We start from the raw sequence: 19,351 nt of genomic DNA, 5'->3' as shown, positions 1-19,351 counted from the left end.
CCACTGCTCGCCATCTTGCTCCTAACCTCTCTTTCTCCCGATCCCTCATCCCCCTTTCTCTCTCTCTCGCCCCCCCCCTGCCTTGTATCCCTCGTCCTCCAATTTATTTCCCTCAGCTCCTGTTTTCCCCTCTTCATCCTCATCTAATTCTCCTATTCTTTTTCTACTTCTTCCTCCTCCTCCTCCTCCTCAATGTCCCTCCTCATCCGTTCCTGTCATCTACTCCCTCAGAACGGTTCCTCTCGCCTGCGCGCTGCCTAATAACAGCACGGGCCTATGAAATGTGAATTGATTCTGACAGCCATAATAGCCATGGGTGTAAATTACCCTGTACAGTACCATTTCCACATCGCAGTCAACACCAGCATGAAGCCGCGTCACCTCCTCATTTTCTCCATCATGATTACAATTTCTTTCGATCATATATTTTTCATTATTTCCTCGACCGATGAGACATTTCTCCCACTCCTCCTCCTCCTCCTCCTCCTCTCGCTCTGTGCTCCTTCAGTCCCTGAGCCCTGGCCTCTCAGACCTCCTCTCCCTGCTGATAAGCTTCTCTACAGGCCTCGCTCCTCCTCTCTCCTCTCTCCCCACGACACAATCTACCCTCCTGTCTGCACCCACTCCTACAGTTATCTCGTACACACACACACACACACACACACACACACACACACACACACACACACACACACACACACACACACACACACACACACACACACACACACACACACACACACACACACACACACACACACAGCGCTGCCGTTGATGCGCACACACACACACACACACACACCCACCCGTCTTGTATAGAGAAGGTTATCAAATTGAACCATCACAACATCCAGTCTGGCAAAAGTGTTCACAGACACAGTTGGGGATCATACTCTTGAGCTTGGACACACACACCATTACCCAACACACACGAACAAACCCCAATACACAAACATGCCACTACCCACAGTACACACAGGTTTTTGTTTTTTTTCATTCAAGGTTTTATAGAAAGTGAACAGCAGGATCTGTACATCATTTTAGATTTGAACATTTTCTTTTTGACCATTTTGTGTATTTTTTTAGGCAAAATTTCAAAGTTCTCAGTTGTAAAGTATTTTCTGGGAGAGCCATGCTGAATAAATACATCCGTTTTTCAAACTCAAAAATAATCGTTAAATTATCAGGATTTCAATATTGACCAAATTGATCGTGATTATGATTTTTCATAATCTAGCAGCCCTAACACACACACACACACACACACATTACTCACCATGCCTGCGGAGGAGCGGTACTTCCTTGCTATTCCGTTTCCGTGACACCCAGTGCTGAGGTCACTCGTTGCGTGTAGGGGTCGGGGGGAGGGGGGGAGGGGGGGGGAGCGGGACTTCAGCGGTCGGGGGTCAGGACGTGGCGGTCGGCCTGCTAGCCCTCCACATGTGCTGCTCTGTCATTCAGCCCCTCCGCTCCAGGACCAGGGTCTGGTTATCCCTGTGGACACACAACACAGGCAGAGGGATGAGCCAGAGGGAGAGAGAGGTAGAGGTCGAGCAGTCGAGAGAGAGGTAGAGAGAGAGAGGTAGAGAGAGAGGAAAATACAGAATATTCACACAGAATTGGAGGATAGCTTAAAGAAGACATTGAAACAATTGAAGAGTCGAGAGGTAGAGAGAGAGGCAGAGAGGCAGAGAGGTAGAGGGAGAGAGAGAGAGAGAGGAAAATACAGAATATTCACACAGAATTGGAGGATAGCTTAAAGAGGACATTGAAAAAATTGAAAAAAGACACGATTCACAGCGATTGTTTTTTTTCAGCACCAACACAAGGTACGCAGGGTTTATAGGGTATTGGGGTACGCCCAACACACACACATTCATATGACATGATCTTTCAGGGGGGCCGATGGAAGGGAAACAAACAGTACACTGGTAGTTTCTCCCAGTGAGATTCATCAACTGCTGCTTCATATCACACAATCGTCATGTCAGAAAATTTGAAATGTGCTGCATTTTTATGATGCCCGAAAAAACGGGCATCAAACCTCCATGGACATATTCATCTTCCCAGAACTAAATCAGTCACAAATGAACAGCCTCCATAGTCTTTCTACCGATTTAACACGTGTCAACCTGTTAGTTTTATTGAGTCCTGGCACCGTCCCTCACACACACACTCAAGCACATATTTCCAAACACATTTTCCACTGTTCCTCTCCGGAGCCCGACGGGAACCCAGGAAGAGCGAGCCACCCTAGCTGGTGTGTGTGTGTAGGAACGAACCAGGCCGGCTTGAGACCTGATTAGGACAGACACAATGCTCCTGTTCACAACACGTAATGTCAACAGCACCGCCGCGGACAGTACACAGACACATCTGGCTGCACTCAGAGCAGACCGCTGACATTTATAGAGCTCTCTATGCGTGTGCTTGTGTGTGTATGCTGGTGTGCGTATGTGTATGCTGATGTGTGTATGTGTATGCTGATGTGTGTATGCTGGTGTGTGTATGCTGATATGTGCATATGCTGGTGTGTGTATGCTGATATGTGTATGTGTATGCTGATATGTGTATGTGTGTGATATGCATATGCTGGTGTGTGTGCTTGTGTGTGTGTGGTGTTTGTGTACGTGTGTTTGTGCGGGTTCGCATGGGAGTCAAAATGAAAGACATTTTGAAATGCACGATAATATTTATTTATTTTTGTCTGCTTTTCTTTGTGTCCTGCACAGTCGGCTACTAATAGAATAAAGTCCTTGTGCATTATATCCGCTTGACCCTCAGGTAAGAGCAACTATTCTAGGTTCAACCTGGAATAGTATGTTCCTTTGGAGGATTGAACAGTAGCCTCTAAGCTCAGAGGGAAGAGAGAGGGAGGGAGGGAGGGAGGGACAGATTGAAGACAGAGATACAGTCCAGGGCATTGAAGAGGAAGTGGCCTTCATCCGATCAGCCCAAGCGATCAGACCAGCAGCCCAGCCAGGGAGCCTGCAGAATCCTGGCTTCACCTGGAGAAGGAAGCCTCTTACATTCTGCCCGCCTCTCCCCTCTTCACGCTGCTAGCCTGTCATGCTAACAATTACCTCTTGGAAACACCTGCCAGGCAGGCCTCATCTGAGTGTGTGTGTGTGACTGCTTCTGTGTCTGTGTGTGTCAGCCAGAGCTCCTCTTCATCACTAGAGGGGCAAATAAACTAAACGGTCTACGAGAACATTATTTTGGCGGACACAATGCCTTTAATTATTTGCTCATTATCAGAAAGCACAAATAGATTACACATGGAGCGGCCAGGAAGGAAATGCTGTCCTCCTATCAGTGTGATTATAGGTGCAGCTCAGACACACAACATGTACAGAATACTCTGTCTCTCCCCCCTGCTGGGTGGGAGTTGTCTGGTTGTGAGCTCTGTGTGTGTGTGTGTGTGTGTGTGTGTGTGTGTGTGTGTGTGTGTGTGTGTGTGTGTGTGTGTGTGTGTGTGTGTGTGTGTGTGTGTGTGTGTGTGTGTGTGTGTGTGTATTATATACAAATGTTTGCATTACCTGTGTGGGAGTGATTGACAGGAGTGTGTTCTAACCTCCTCCATCGACAATTTGTATCGGGGTGCCTCAGTCATTAATTATTACATTACTCCCACTCTGAGTTATCACCCCCCCCCCCCCGCCCCCCCCCACACTCGCATTGTGCTGGGGTGTCATTAATGTGTAATTGTAGGTTTCATGTCAGAAGGAGAACTGGAAGTGTGCATATGTGTGTGTGTGAGGCATTCGCATGAACCCAGGAATATACAGCACACCTTCGCACAACACATTCATGCTGTGTTCTCACACCCACACAAGGTATACACACAAACTCCTTCCCTTCTACCACACACACACACACACACACACACACACACCTGATTGCTTGCACAGCTCCCTATGGAGCTGGGAGGGGAATTAGTGGGAGTGCGAGAAATGAATAAGAAGTGAGAGAGATGGAGAGAGATCTGGAGAGGGATAGAAAGGAACATTCACTCAGAGTTGCAATTTGCACCTTTCAGTTCTGATAAGCTTCATAGCCACTGAGTAGTGCAGCGTCCAAAGTGAAAGGCGAAGAGAGAATAATAGAATTATGTGTCTCTTTCAGAGTCTCCAGCGCGGGATACGACAGGGAAAGGCTGCCTCAGAGAACACCACGTCTTCTCAGGACATCTCTATAGCACACCCACACTGTCTGTGGGTGAGGGTGGAGGGTGGGGAGCTAGGATAGTTAAGAATAACAGATTGTACACAAGGACTTTAACTTTCACCCGAAAACTGAAAGAAAAGTATTTTTAATAATCTGAGGGAAGGCCATAAATACTTGAATGGAAGTTGACATTTGGTGGTGGATGTTTACATTTGGTTTCTACTTTATTTGACCGTGCTCTATATCCGCCTTTAGAAGTGTGCTTGCGTTCAGTGTATTCATGTATGTTCTGATATCGTAGACACATTAACTCATTCACTTTTATTAGCCGCTGCTCAAAGGCCGTTCTGTGCAGAAGTGACCAGGTCCAGTAAACATTGAGGCTTTCCCTTTTTTGCCCTGCTTTTCTTGGCACGCTCGTGGATACACATGACAGAAATACACGTTTGTTAGTGTCACGCGTTTGCATGCAAAATGACACACCCTAACAGAGAGCACATTATTAGGACAGGATAATAGTCTGGTTGAGTAGGAGATAAAACAAACGTTCACACAGACACTGCTCTCCTACAACGGTGAATACCGGCGGAAGCTTTTGCTCATCATGACAATGATGTTAAAAAGAGAGTGGAGGGCATGAAGGGGAAATGCTGCACAATTAATCACAGGGAGAGAGAGGGGAACAATATAACAGGAACAGGGAGAGAGAGAGACAAAGAGCGAGTGTGAGAGAGACATTTGTCTAAAAGAGGAAGCTTGACAGTTCAGCGTACAGAATGAAAGTGTGGCTTGGCGTCAGGACGATGATAAACAAGGCAGACAAGCACAAAAGGAGACATCAAGAGAGTGTCTAAGATAGATATTGTACATGTCAACATAACAACTGATCCTGTGGCAGCGTCTTGATTTGGCTCAGACACCCAGATTCCTCCCTATTGGCCTAATAACCGCCAACTTTACAACCAACATTTCTCATCCCCAAGTCACTCGTTATAACCGATTCAGGGTACAAAAAACTGGCTTCCCCTCAAAAGTGCATTACCTAACAACTACCAGAAGAACTTAGTGTAAACAAGACTCATTTGATTTGCTTGCATAAAAAGGGTGTCAACTAAGCTTGAATAAAAGTGTCATCACTTCCTCTTTAAGCCTTCTGTCATGAAACACTGAGACTGCACATCTCAGGTAATTTGCCAGAGGACACCAGAACAGCACCAGCCGTCTGAGCAAAAGCAGATGATGGCTGGCCCTCTCCTCTTTCAGTGCACGCTGGGACATAAATAGTCCTTTGCTGACAACCGAGTGTTTATTGTTTCAGGTAACCGGATGTATTCGAAGCGCACAACAGATGCTGATGTTTGTCTCTGGGTGTCACAAATCTGAAGGTTTTTCTTCAACTTTCATATTTACACATAACAGCAAGAGAACATAAACCCAAACAAGAGCACAAACCGAAAAAAGATTTTCTGTCAAGATCAAGATTTATTAGAGGTCCTTTTGCTTGCCCACTTTCTTGTGAGAGAAACTGCCTTTTGTTCGTGAACGCTTAATTGCGTCATAAAAAAGATACAGTATTTTTTTTTCAGACCAGGACCCAGGCTCTTCACAAACAAGACATCTCATTCCTAGATCGAATCTCCTAAACGGCCATAAAGACCTGGTTCCTTCCCATTCAGTTATATCCTTGATAATCTTTCCAGATAACATAGAAGGCATTTACCAGAAACACACTACAACACCTCCTCCCAGAATCCACGTTCCATTACAAATGTACTTTCCTTTTAAGAAATGTAAGACAATGTGTACATCCGACATAGATAGGAACTTGTATTATATTTCCCGGGATCCCTTTCCTTCGTGGGTAATCCAAGAAGAAGGAATATTGGGGTATTGGGCTGGGCAAGGATAGTGCTGTTCCAGCCTCATGAAAACATATCCCTTCCCTTAGGAGATCGGTTTCATCCACCGTCAATGTATTGATGCATGCTCCTAAAAATACAGGGATTGATGCATCATCCCATAGGCCTATATCAAAGGCAGACAATCTATACCAGAGCTGTCTTGGTAAAACCCTTCCTGGTCCAGCCCTGTGAAATGACCAAGCTGCGCTTTTGCTGACAAAGGAACAGGAAAGAGATAATAACACAGTTTCCTTTGCGCTGAAGAAAAGTGGGCTGGGCTTGTTTCGCGGGAAGTGTTTCTGAACGTTGTATCACGGTTATAACTTGATCCCGGCCGAGTTCCAACAACTCACTGCTCACCACTTTCTAACATGATGTCAGCAAGTACAAAGGGTAAACCTGTAGCTGTTCATATGCACACCGTATATCACAAAAGGCCACAAAGTCCACCTTGCAGGGGAAACTGACTTTCTCCTGAGAACAGAAGCGCTGGATAGCGCACTTTATCCGCTTCCTGTTGCTTTGTCAGCAAAAAACCTCCCTCATGAACAGACACACCTTCACCAACACAAGCATATTGCAGTAGCTGTAAGTATCTTACTCTAATGATGCAAGTATCTACATCTGTGTAGCAGTATACACATCATCTGCTCCATGTCTAAGGCAGAAGCTGTTTACCCACTGGGAGGATAAAGTAGGAATGGGGGAGGGGGGTACAAAATATAAAATCAAAATGTGGAATTCTTTGCTTCCCAAACATCTGTATTCTCATGTTGACTCTAATTTCACACCAACAATATTTACAGAATCACAATATTTACACAACACATATTGGCATTAGAAAATCATAATATCCTATCGTGGGGAAGTAAAACGCCCTTTAATAATTTGCTATTACAGTAACCAGCTGGGTAACAAGGCAACCACGCCGCTGTGTATCACCTTGTTGGACTGGTACAGGCCGGTGCTGCCGGGGTCACAGTATTGATGTGCTGGTGGAGACCAGAGAAAGTGCTGAGGTAGCTTCTGGGAGGGAAATGGATTACATGGGAAATGGGACTGTAAGCTGCCACGTTAAATTATTAAAATGGAGTGAGAGGAGTGCGTGTAGATGGGTGAGGACATTTCTCCCTGTCAGCAGGTCAGCCTGGGGGGAGGTGGGGGTCACAGGCCTATAAAAGGTCGGATGCATTTACACTTTCTATCGTGCGCGCGTGCGTGTGTGTGTGTGCGTGCGTGTATGCGTGTATGTGTGTATGTGTGTATGCGTGCGTCTCTGTACATGTTTGTGTGTGCAAGGTAAATTGCCCTGTGTTCTGTCGTGTTCTGGTTGCTTGGTCGATATGCACCAAATTCTCAAAGGCAATCTCTGGTTTTACTTTCATAAGAGAATAAAGACTTCCTAATTATTTTTGTGTGATAGGCGGTATTGTGTTAGAAATAACATTAATTATGAATGTGAATAATATTCAAAGGCTTCTTAGCTTCTGTTATAATAATTGTGTGGTTTAATAGACTATAGGACTTAAAAGACAGGAGATCAAAACACCCCCGATTTCACAGCATTGAACCTGCTCAACTTAAGGATGACTACCTACTGAACATTTACTCAGCTACAAGCTATTAAACACCATGTCAAATAAGTCCTTGGTGTGACTGCATTTTTAGTCAGAGAGGTTGACCAAGTCGGCAGCCGAAGAGTGCTGGCCTTTAAAAACGAAAGATTGTTTTTTTTCATGTCATCTGCGATGCTCCATCGGCTTTTTACTTTAACACCCGACAGGCTCCGAGTATGGCCGTCACACATCGCAGTGTTATCCATTTGGACCCATTATAATAAGAAACAGAACCAAGAATCGGGATCTTCTGACGTGTTGTCTTTCTACACCATGACAGTGCCCGTGCACCGCTCCGTGGCTCGCCTGGTGTGTGTGACCCGCTTTAAAGCTGGGGCGTAATCGAGTCGGACACGGACCATGAGGGGATCTGAAACCCACTGACTGCCTCCAGACGGCACTAACATGAGATTTATGCTAGCATGTAGAGTCGAACGCACTATGGCCGTTTAAGTCAATCTAGAGATAACGTGCAGATTTTCTTAATTCTAATTTCTTTCACCCAATCAATTGGTCGTACAGTAGGTGTGTTGATGTGCACACATCTGCGTAACCACCGTTCACTCACTCCAACTCTTCATTGAATAGAGATCTCCAAAAGGATTTGACACTTTGTATCCTCCCACAGCCACCCCTGCATGCAGTACCCAGCAGTGTGCAGCCTGTTCTATTGGCAACTACCCTGGTCCTACTAGCACAGCTTAAACAGCAGGCTAGTCTTTCTGAGGTTGAGCAGCCATGCTGGCGCTGTATCTAATGCTGAATAGTGAATAGGTACTCTCATGTAATAGGCCCTAATGGCCCCTCGATGGAGTCCACGCAGTAACGTCGTTATGGCTGATAAAAGGGCCCCTCAAACTAACTGATGCCTCTCCTACCGCTTCACTACAATGTGCTGATTCAATAGATCAATCTGGCCAATTGTAGAAAACAATTAACAGCAAACGGGGCCCATTTAGCCGATGGTCACCGTGCTCTTTGAAGGACAAAGATTCATTTTCTAGTAGGGCTGAAACTGACTTTGCTATCTGTGTTGTCAATTTCAATCTATCAATTAATTTTAATGCTAATCGATTCAACCAAATATTTGATGTGCCACGTATATTTTACGTGGCACTTTTAAAAGCAGTTTCTTCAATTTCTACATGCAGAAAACATTATTCACGTGACATTTTGACATGATTATTGGCAAATCAAGGAATCCTCTGATCAACAACATGCCGGTTCCATATTTGGTAAGAGCCTCATCCCCATCCTCACTACACACACGACCTGGGATTACACGTCGACCGGGGACCGAGCCGCTTTGTTTGGGTTTTGCATTTCCCCGAGACGCCACCGACAGACACACCGAGCCAGAGATGTCAGAGATAAACGCGCCTCTCAGAGCACTCTAGCTGATGAGACTGTAGGAGGCAGCGTTCTGATAGAGGGAGGAGATGGCCGGGAGGAAGGAGGCAAGGGAGAAGAGAGGCAATAACAGAAGCTGTATTAATCACATGTAAACACACCATGACGCGGGGATGGGCTCACCTTGTTGGATAATTACAGACATTTTATTGATCCCCTAAAGGGGGAAATTAATTTCCCATAACACAACGGAGAAAGAACTAATGAACAATTCAACAAAGTGTGGCAAACTACGTAAGTTAGCAATTGAGTTCATTTTTTATCTAAAATCCACTGAATTTTTAAATCTGCATGCTGTTATAATGAGCAGCTAGGGGTTAGACTTCTCCCTCATGAAGCTCTCGGCATGGAGTTAAACACCTTAACTACCCACCCTGTCCCGTTGAGCCACCTTCCATCCAATTTATTAAATCGGCATGGAAACCATCCCTCCCTGTGTCAGATGACTACTTATCCATGCTGGCTGGCTCAATATTTCAACCATAGATTTCATAGCGCGTTTCCCGCCTCCCTGCTCAGATAAGGCCTGCTGCAACACGCTGCCAAACAGCTGGCCAGCGATCCAATCAAATCCTGACAGATCTCACCACATTCCACCAAGGTTTGCGACACACACACACACACACACACACACACACACACACACACACACACACACACACACACACACACACCCCCCCCCCCCCCCCCCCCCCCCCCCCCCCAATGAGCAGGAAGTAAGACGCACTCTTGCATCTCGGCCTACTTCGTCTTTCACATAGCTACTCATTTACGTTAACGAGATAATTTAACAAATAAAATGACCGGATGGAGTCTGGGAAAAACATGATCGAACATGAAGTGAAAAATTAGCTAGGGTGCGGGGGGGGGGGGCGGAGGGTGAGGGCAAACAATTGAAAAGCGATAATAAATTAAAAAAGGTGAGAATGAATTCTGTTCATTTTTATTTTCCCCAGAAGGATTTGATTAGTGGCTAATCCCCAATGGCTATGTGGTGTGGCAACAGCGGTTTTGGTGGCCAGCTGGGGCTTAGAGGGTAAATTATCCTGATAGGCGGGGGAGGGCTCACTGTACAGTAGACTTATGAGCTCATTAGCACCGCGGCAGTCATATGAAAGACTCACGTAGAGTGTGGGTCCCCAACTCTGATCAGACCTCATCCATTTAAATCGGAGAGAAAACGTGAATTGAGTGACTATGTCACGAACACCTCATAGATGTATATTGGTATGCTTTAAAGTTTATGTGATAATAATGATACATTCAACTTGTATCACACTTTTCTTAAAACTCAAAGCAGATTCATAGAAAACACTGCGTAAAATTATTGAATGGGTACCTGTCAAAAAGGAGTGCGTTGTCCAACCAGAGGAATGGTGACTGTAACTAAAGCCCTTCGACCGGCCTGTGAGGTACAACCAGCAATAGGAGCAGCTAAGAGCAGGGGGGTAGACCACAGGCAGCTGTCAACTCATTCACTAATGGTCCCACACACACAAACACACACAGCCACACACACTAGCCTATAATCTCCATAACTCCCTCTTGTACATGAATTCTCTCCCACACACACACACCTGCATTATTGTGTGCATTTTGATTAATGAGCGCAGTGGAATAGCTGTGAGGCAGATAAGCAGATTAGTGTATCGGTGAAGCCAGATCACAGATCTGGATCCAATGCTTTCACAGGATAGATTTTACCTATTTGTAACAAGCACCTAGTCCTATTCAATTAGGATTATGCTCATGTATTCCTTTGGCTTGTTTGTAGGATTATTTCTTCAAACATTCAATCTAGATATACAAATTGCTTTGATTTAGGATACCTATAGGAAAATGTATGAATGCACATGCAGGCATTTGAAGTGTTTGGAGCTGCGGGGACAACAAAGTTGTCGATTTCAGATATGTATACGTGTACTTTCTCTCCGTTAAAAGGCCTCCCACACCCCCTTTTCATTAACACTAACAAGAAACAAGATTGATATTTTCATTTAGATTCTTTCATTCAGAATGCCCAATAGGCTTACATGGATTAAGCATCTTGGTGTGCCTGCGCGTTTGTGCGTGTGCGTCGTCTGCGAGCCGCAAAACGAGCTCTGCACAGTCCCAAGTGAGTGAGTCATCGTGGACAATAGGTGCAGCGCACAAAGGACAAAGCGTAAATAAACACAAGCGTCCTTGGCATTTCGCCGTCACAAACATCTCTCGTAACTCCGCTGAAGTGTCGTTGTGCGCGCCACCAGCCAGCCCTTCCCCCCCCCCCCCCCCCCCGTCTCCTCCACCTCCTCCACCTCCACCTCCTCTGGCCTGTATGAGGCCCCTTTACAAACACCTTCATTTAGTGATACTAAGCAGGAGTGGCTCAGTGACTCCATTCATCCCAGGTCAACCCAGGCCGTTAGCCCGACCCTCAGCCATTTCATTACCCCCCCGTCCTGTCTGGGGAACACTGGGGGAGTGTGTGCAAAGGGGAGAAGACAGAGGAGAGGTGGGTGGGTGCGGGTTGGGACGTGTGGGTGGGTGGAGGAGCTTGATGTGTTGATGGGACGGACAGGCGGACAGGCGCCGGGAGACAGGCAGACACAGGCTGGGAGAAAAATACAAGAAGTAAATGAAGCAGCAGATAGATGGAAGAGGGTGAGAAGAGAGTGTGAGACGGTCCTGGGAGGAGATGACGTGCATCGGGGAGGAGAGCGAGGAGGCGGTGGAAGTGGTGTGACACACGGGAGGGGAACCTACACACGGGATTATCGCGGGAACAAAGGATTCCGCAACAAAAGTAATGAAACATCAGGTACAAGGCTGAGGGGGGGGGGGGGGTTGGATAGACCAGACCACGACAACGCAGAGAGATGGGGAGCGTTAAAGGGACCAGGGGAAAAGAGAAATTTAACAAGATGAAGACCTAAAAAGAAAAGTCAGAGGGGGAAAATAAAGACGCAAGAATTAGGAAAGAAAAACAGCACATTACATGAACAGATTAATTACAACAAGAGGTTAAAGACAAAAGACAAAAGCAAAGCAAGGAGAAGGAGAAGGTAGCATGTGAAAAGGAAAGAACAGTAGGAATAAGGAAGGAAGAAAGGAAGGAGGAAAGAAAAGAAGGTATAGCCAAAGGAAGCACGAGTAATCCCGGACTTGGGAGTGATTGACTGGGAGGTCAAAAGGTGAGAGAAAGGAAGTGGGAGTGAGGCGAGACAGCACGACAGAGGAGGTGGGCTCAGGGAGAACCGGATGAAGAGTGAGAGGAAGAGGAGGAGGCGGCTGACGCAGAGAGAGAGAGAGGAGCAGAGCCGCTGAGGAGCACGCGGTGGTGAACAGAAGGGGGAGACATATGCGAGACTGCAGTTGGCAGGGAGGGATCGCGGGGACGCCACCACTGGGAATAAAGAGGGTTGGCGCTGAGGAGGAGATGGAGACAGCAGTGCGGACGGACGGGGGGGAGGAAAGGATAGGATGGAGGGAGGGAGGGAGGGAGGGATAGAGGAGAGAGTGGGAGGGAGGAACGAAGGGTGGAGAGGGGAGAGAGAGTAATGATAGGAGGGAAAATAATTAAGCATGGGAGGGAGGTTGTGAGTGTAAAATATGAAGAGTCTTGTATCTCACCATCACAGCTTTAAATCCAATAAGAAAATGTTGAATGAATACTTAATTGTGCTCTAGGCACCCGGAATTAGAGAGTGACTTGTTAAAGAGTGCGGTGGTGTGTGTGTCTTCCAGTTGATCTCCATAGCCGAAGGTCATCTCCGCTCTCCACACAGATTACGATTTAAAAGATTAAATGAGAGCATAAGGAGTTCAGGCCGTGCACGCACCAACAAAGAGGCACACATGTGAGGACATGCTTAACAGCACTCGCTCACGCACACATTTAACATAATCAACTGCAGTCAGGCCGAGCCCGCTGCCTCTTTTCAGGGAAAATAAACCTGATGTACTGTCTATGAATCCAACATCCATCCATCCGTCCGTCGCGTGACAAATATAATACAGTGTTTGCTGTTGTGTGCCTTTTCATCTGGCTTCCTTCACACCCACCCAAGACAGAACACTGACACGAACATCAAGATCTGCCTTTCATGCTGAATTAATCTGTGTACCCGGTACTTGGCTTTGAGAAGAAAAACAAAAACAGATTTAATTCACCACATTATTCTACACGTCGCATGTGTATGCGTGAGCATGTACGAAACTCTGGTGTGGAAGTGTTGGGACAAGACAAGAACGTGTACGATCCATTACACAAAAGGAGGAGGAAAACATCCCACTCCAAGTCTCCCTCTTGGGAAGGGTTTCCATGGCTACCGAGTGCTTTTAACATGAACGTGGGACAGAACCCAGGGGACGGGTGGAGTGTGACACAGAGAGCGCGGGAGAGGGTAGGACAGTATCCATTTTGAAAAGCCATCAATGTCAGCATTCATCCCAACCAACTAAACTCCATTTACCGATCATCTTCAATCCATATAGCATCTACGGGACCATTTCTAATGATTAATCTTTTCAACGTCCCAGCGGAGATCAGTGATGCGATAGTGGCGATGGCTTTAAAAGAGACTCGAGCAAATGATGTTCCAAGCCTTTAAACGGTCTAACAATGCTTTTCTGTAAGCGAAGGACAAATACACTCAAAACAAAACCGCACATTAGCCATATGGCAGGACTAAGCTGACAACAGGGCACCTGATCTCCTGCAGAAAACACAGCAGGGGTTGGCAGGAACAGGCACCCCATAGACATCGCAGTCCCAAAGACGACAGGGCCAGAAGGGAGGAACCAACTGAATGCAGAGGCTATCACAGGTCCTCTTACAGCCAACCAATCAACCTTCATCTATAATTCAGGAGAAACGGAAAACAGTGACAATGGGCTGATAAGATCCGAGATTAGCCCAGGGCAACGTTGTTGAAGAGAGGGATTAGATGACATGGCAGCTGGATGTGTCAGGGTCCAGGGCACTTTGTTATGACATCTGATTAAAAGAAGGAAAATTAATTAATGTGAATGAATCAGGGCGTCTGGGGCCCCGACTCGTCGCCTCCATTCCCCCCCGGATGTGAGCGAGGTGTGCGAGGAATCCAAAGCCAACACATTTCTTTGCAACAAAAACACGTGAAAGACAGTTTTCTGAAGAGGGTGTGGGGGACGGAATCTGCTCAAGTACGCAGGAATTGGTTGATTTAATGTCGTGCGCAGGATGAGTTTGTCAATATTTGCGTATAAAAAGCAAGTCAAAGGTTTTTCGCAGGTAAGGAATTATTAATGGGGGTTGAGGGCGCAAGTTGTGAGGCCAGATCAGCGGTTTGTCATTGGTCGATGGCGAGGGGGTGCTGGCGCCCTCTGTGTTTACTGAAGAACGCCCTGCTCCTTCAAGGACGCCGCAGACATAAGGGAAAGAAAGACTGTCGAACAGTCCCACATGAAACATCCAGATGTAGAAACATAAGTGGACTGGGGGTGTTTGTTCCAGCGTGCATGTGTGTGCCTGTGTGTGTGTGTGCGCGCTTGTGTGTGCGCTTGTGCGTGTGTGTGTGTGCGTGTGTGTGCGTGTGCCTGCGTGTGTGTGTGCCAAAGTGTGTGTGCGTGTGCCTGCGTGCGTGTGCATGTGCCTGCGTGCGTGTGCATGTGCCGACAACGATGGTCCGACCTCATTTGACCTATGACTCCTCTTGCTTTATTTAAGCATGCATAAAATATAAACATGTAAATAAACAACTCATTCCGCCACGCGTGTTCCAACTCTACCCAGTCCTGTTGAACCAGAGGAGGCCCCCAGCCTTGTAATTGGAGGAGATCCAACGGGTGGTCCGCAAAGACTACCCAAGCAATCAATTATTCACACCTAACATAAACACACTTCCCCTTAAACCTTCCCCGCGAGATGTGGGCAAAGACGCCAGCTGCGCTATTGCAAACGTTGAAGCACTTTTGTTTCAATGATTTGTTTGTTTAACGACAACAACTACAAACACACATCAATACCCAACAGAGCAACCGCCATGACAGACAACCACATAAGTCATTCATAAACATGGAGCCGGAAACAAAAATGGCTGGAGAACGATCCTGAGTGCATTTATGAGGCTGAATGCTACGCCACCAAACGTTCCCCAGCGTTGGCAGAGACTAGTGTCAGGGTGTAGGCTATTTCCTCCTACTGCACGACGTGTTAGTGACACCACCAGACACACACAGCTTCCCATGACATCACATTAACAGCAACTAGGAAGCCTGCAGACACACACACACACACACACACACACACACACAGGCTATTATGCGGCAGTATGTGAAATGGAAGACATCGCTGAATGAGGAACATGACAAATTAAAGCTGCCGCATATTAGCCGTCTGGCCCGCCTTCCTAGGACAACCAATCAGGACGGAGAAGACAAAGAGGATATCAGAGTGTGAGAGCGACCAGGGCTAAGAGGTAGCCAGGTTAACATGATCTACAAGCAGTAAGGACAGACAAGTCTTGAGAAAGTTAGTAGCTGGAGGACGTGGGGCCAGACAGTCGATAGTAAAGTCTAATTGTGTCACGATGAAACTTTAATATGGAAAGATACAGAAGCGGGCGGCTGACGCAGGCAACGACACTATAAAAAGCAGGAAGGGTGCGCTGCATAATTTAGAGATCAATTATGACAGCCACGGAAGGCAGTAGGGAACACAAGGTCACGTGGTACACATGTGCTTCGCTGCATGTTGGTTAGATCTCCATAGCCTCTTGCATATTCTATCTGAGGACTAGCCAACGACAGTGTAGCCAAACACATTTGCTGGCTTCAAAAGCCATATTTTTAGTCGTTTGGTCACATAAAGGAACATCATATTTTCCAATCTGAGCTCTTGTCTGAAGCGCAAGAGTGAATTTTAGGAAATGTCCACAATACCATTGCTTGCCAGCCCCAACAGGTACTTAACTTGACTGGTTTAATTTGATAGGCAAACAGTGAGAGGGGAATACGGTGCCCGTGGGCCGTGGTTGGCTGACCAACGGGGTGTACCGAGGCGCTACACCAGGCTATCTACAGACGGACGGTTTGATAGATCGACGGAAAGACAGCAAGATGGGGGGGGGTGATGGACAAGACATGAAAGGTATAAAGAGATAAGGACAGGGGATACAGTGGGGAAATCGAGGCTGATCAAGTAGAGACAACGACATGGGGAGCTACTAGCCTGGCTGGCACACTAGGCTGTGATGTGATCAATGGACCGCAGAGGGGAGCTGAACATTCAAGGTGGACGGACTGGACAGTACCAGTCAATGAGGACGATTAACAGATGAATATATGATGAATAAAGATACTTCTTAATGAATGGATGGACTGAACAGTACCAGTCAATGAGGACGATTAACAGATGAATATATGATAAATAAAGATACTTCTTAATGAATGGATGGACTGAACAGTACCAGTCAATGAGGACGATTAACAGATGAATATATGATAAATAAAGATACTTCTTAATGAATGGATGGACTGAACAGTACCAGTCAATGAGGACGATTAACAGATGAATATATGATAAATAGAGATACTTCTTAATGTATGGATGGACTGGTTGTTGTTGTTGTTGTTTAGATGCTCAGTGAGCAATGAGAAGGATGAGTGAGAAGAGAGGATTGACGCATTAATGCATAGTTCGGAGGGGAAAAGGTAGAAGGATCATCATATGAGGTGGGAATAGGGGCTGGTTATGTAAATAGATACACGCCTCAGGTTTTATGGGGGGGAAACATCGTTAAAATACATTATTTTGCAACCTTTGCAAAGCAACCATAGCAAAGTAAATTATAGAGACATTGTTATGACACTTGGTTTGCAGGTACTACGCTGGATTAAAATGGTTTTGGGAAAACTAAAAATGCAAAGCATTTTTACAGATGTAAAAATCTCACATCTACAGACGCTTTGAATCCCAATGTCAAACATATAAACAAATGGATGACAAAATAGAAAGAGTAGTCAAATAAATGAACCGCACCCGACGGATCCATGGATAGATCGCCAGACGAATTATACTAAATAATAGATTGCATCTTGAAGTAGGACTTAATGCACTGAGGGGGGGGGCCTGGGGCACGGTATGATGGGGGAAATGCTGAAGGACTACGAACGTAGGAATAGATTCAGAAAATACATTTATGCGGAGGTAGACTGAAGGGTAGAGGCCGGTAGATGGAGAAACGTGTCAGCCGACTGAAGGGCAGCCGGGAGGGTCGGATGATGACTCTGTGGGGGTCAGGAGAGAGCGACGGGCACCACATTGGTAGAACGAAGGAAAAGGCGGATGAAAAGGGGAGAGGTGAGAGGTGGGGGGAGATTAATCCGTAAGAGGATGAATGTCATTGGCAACAGTGTGAAGGAAACGGAAAAGACTAGAATTAACAGATGGTAAACGGATGGAAGAAAGATGATGAATGAATGTCTGACATACATAGGTGATGGATAACCGATGGGAGAATAACAAAGATATACATAAATGAATGGATAAACGGACAAATGGAAGAACAGTGGAGATGGAGGGGAAAAATATAAGGCAAGAATGACAGAAGGGATTGACAAAGCATGGTCATAAAGAAATGGTATAAACCTTGGTCTAGTAGGAAATGCAACTCAATCAGTACCCCTAGTAGTTAACACGTCAACAAGACGAATGTTAACCGTCAACAGTTCAAGGTGGAAAATGACTTAATACCTCAGTTATCACAGATGGGAGAGCAGTTTCATTCTGATGATCTGTCAGAATTCTTGTTTTCATCCTCATAAACTAGCATTGGCCAGCCACACACACACACACACACACACACACACACACACACACACACACACACACACACACACACACACACACACACACACACACACACACACACACACACACACACACACACACACACACACACACACACCTCCGCTACACTGATGGGGCTGCTCTGTAAACAACAAGCCCCAAGGTTAAGTCCCCCCATTCAACGAGCGAGAGACAAGGAGAGACAGCGGGAGAGCACTGGGCAGAGTCAGGCAGGCAGGCAGAGCGGGAGAGGGAGAGAGGGAGCGAGAGAGAGAGAGACAGAGTCGGAGACAGAGAGATAGGAATCCTTCATTTCATTCACCTCCCACGATCCTCCTGGCAATCCGTTTGTATGGTCACTTCCTCTCCAGTCAGTCTTTCCGTCGGTCAATCTGTCCGGAATCACACCAACGGCTTCGCTACCTGTAGAGACAGAGACATTTTTGAGTGATCATGGATACACACAGGTGCAGTTAAAAGAACCGTACGAGTGAGTCCACACACGGATATCAGCCTCATCAGTAGAGACATCACACGCCGACTCTGGAATATAAAATACCATTTCATTTGATTACTTAAATGGGAAAATCTAAAATACCAAAACATCATTTCGAATACTTAGAAGAAATTCAATTCAACATCAATCCATTCATAAAAATGTCATTCAGGAAAATTCTCAATGCCAAACAATATTTTAAATGAACTAGCACCATGCACCAGGATATATATATAAAGTCTACATTGAAAGGATGCATTTAACACGGGTAGAATATGGTATACTGAAAAATTCAGTGGAGGTGAATTCACAGCAAAAAACTTCTACAGTGCAGTACTTCGCTAGTCGTTTCATGTTCCCAGCCAAGGCCAATCCCTTTACCCGTGAATTGGTCATCAGCCTGGATGGCTTTGTGTGCCAATATGAAGGGCAACACGCTGCATGCAGAGCCTACGTAATGTTCCCTCAGTTCAGGGTACACCGCCCTCACACGCCTATGCTGAACGGACACACAAAAGGCTGGACCTTCAATGCACTATACAAGGTTGTTGGACATATGTTTCTGTTGATAGAGCGAAGGCAATATCAACAGCGGAGGTAGAGACATTGACATCTCCGAAAGGGGTTGATTGAGAGTCTTTCCATCAAAAGAAAAGTAAATATTAACGATCGTTCTGACACTTTTCAACCGATGAAAGGCCTCCGCGGCATGTGTACACAAGTCATTCTGTTGTACCCTTCATAATACGCCCACAAAGCTTTCATCCGGACAAACATTTGGCAGCCATTTTATTTTTTTATTTTTTTAAATCAAAGTCCAAACTACACAGTCAGACGCATCAGAAAAAGTGAAAAAGAATTATGCTTTTCTCCACAAAGGGTTGAGGTTTAAAATGTAAGCGGTTTGTATATTGATAAAGTTATGTTTTCTTATTCTTTTCCAACAGAA

General features: G+C 45.9%; 1 protein-coding gene across 9 annotated transcripts in view; it reads right to left on the bottom strand.

Moving 5' to 3' along the window:
- The window catches only part of strbp (spermatid perinuclear RNA binding protein), a 71,725-nt gene that overhangs the window by 34,318 nt on the left and 18,056 nt on the right, over positions 1 to 19,351 (bottom strand). For all 9 annotated transcript variants that reach the window (XM_030353767.1, XM_030353768.1, XM_030353770.1 and 6 more), the window contains exons 2-3: positions 18,229 to 18,329; positions 1,277 to 1,494 (exon numbers count right to left, since the gene is read on the bottom strand). In XM_030353767.1, the coding sequence (XP_030209627.1) occupies positions 1,277 to 1,279 (3 nt within the window). In that variant the 5' untranslated portion in view covers positions 1,280 to 1,494; positions 18,229 to 18,329. The remainder of the gene's footprint in view (positions 1 to 1,276; positions 1,495 to 18,228; positions 18,330 to 19,351) is intronic.

This window comes from Gadus morhua, chromosome 4 (assembly GCF_902167405.1).
Source record: "Gadus morhua chromosome 4, gadMor3.0, whole genome shotgun sequence".
Classification (NCBI taxonomy): Eukaryota; Metazoa; Chordata; class Actinopteri; order Gadiformes; family Gadidae; genus Gadus; species Gadus morhua.
This window is presented reverse-complemented; position numbering and strand designations above follow the sequence as displayed.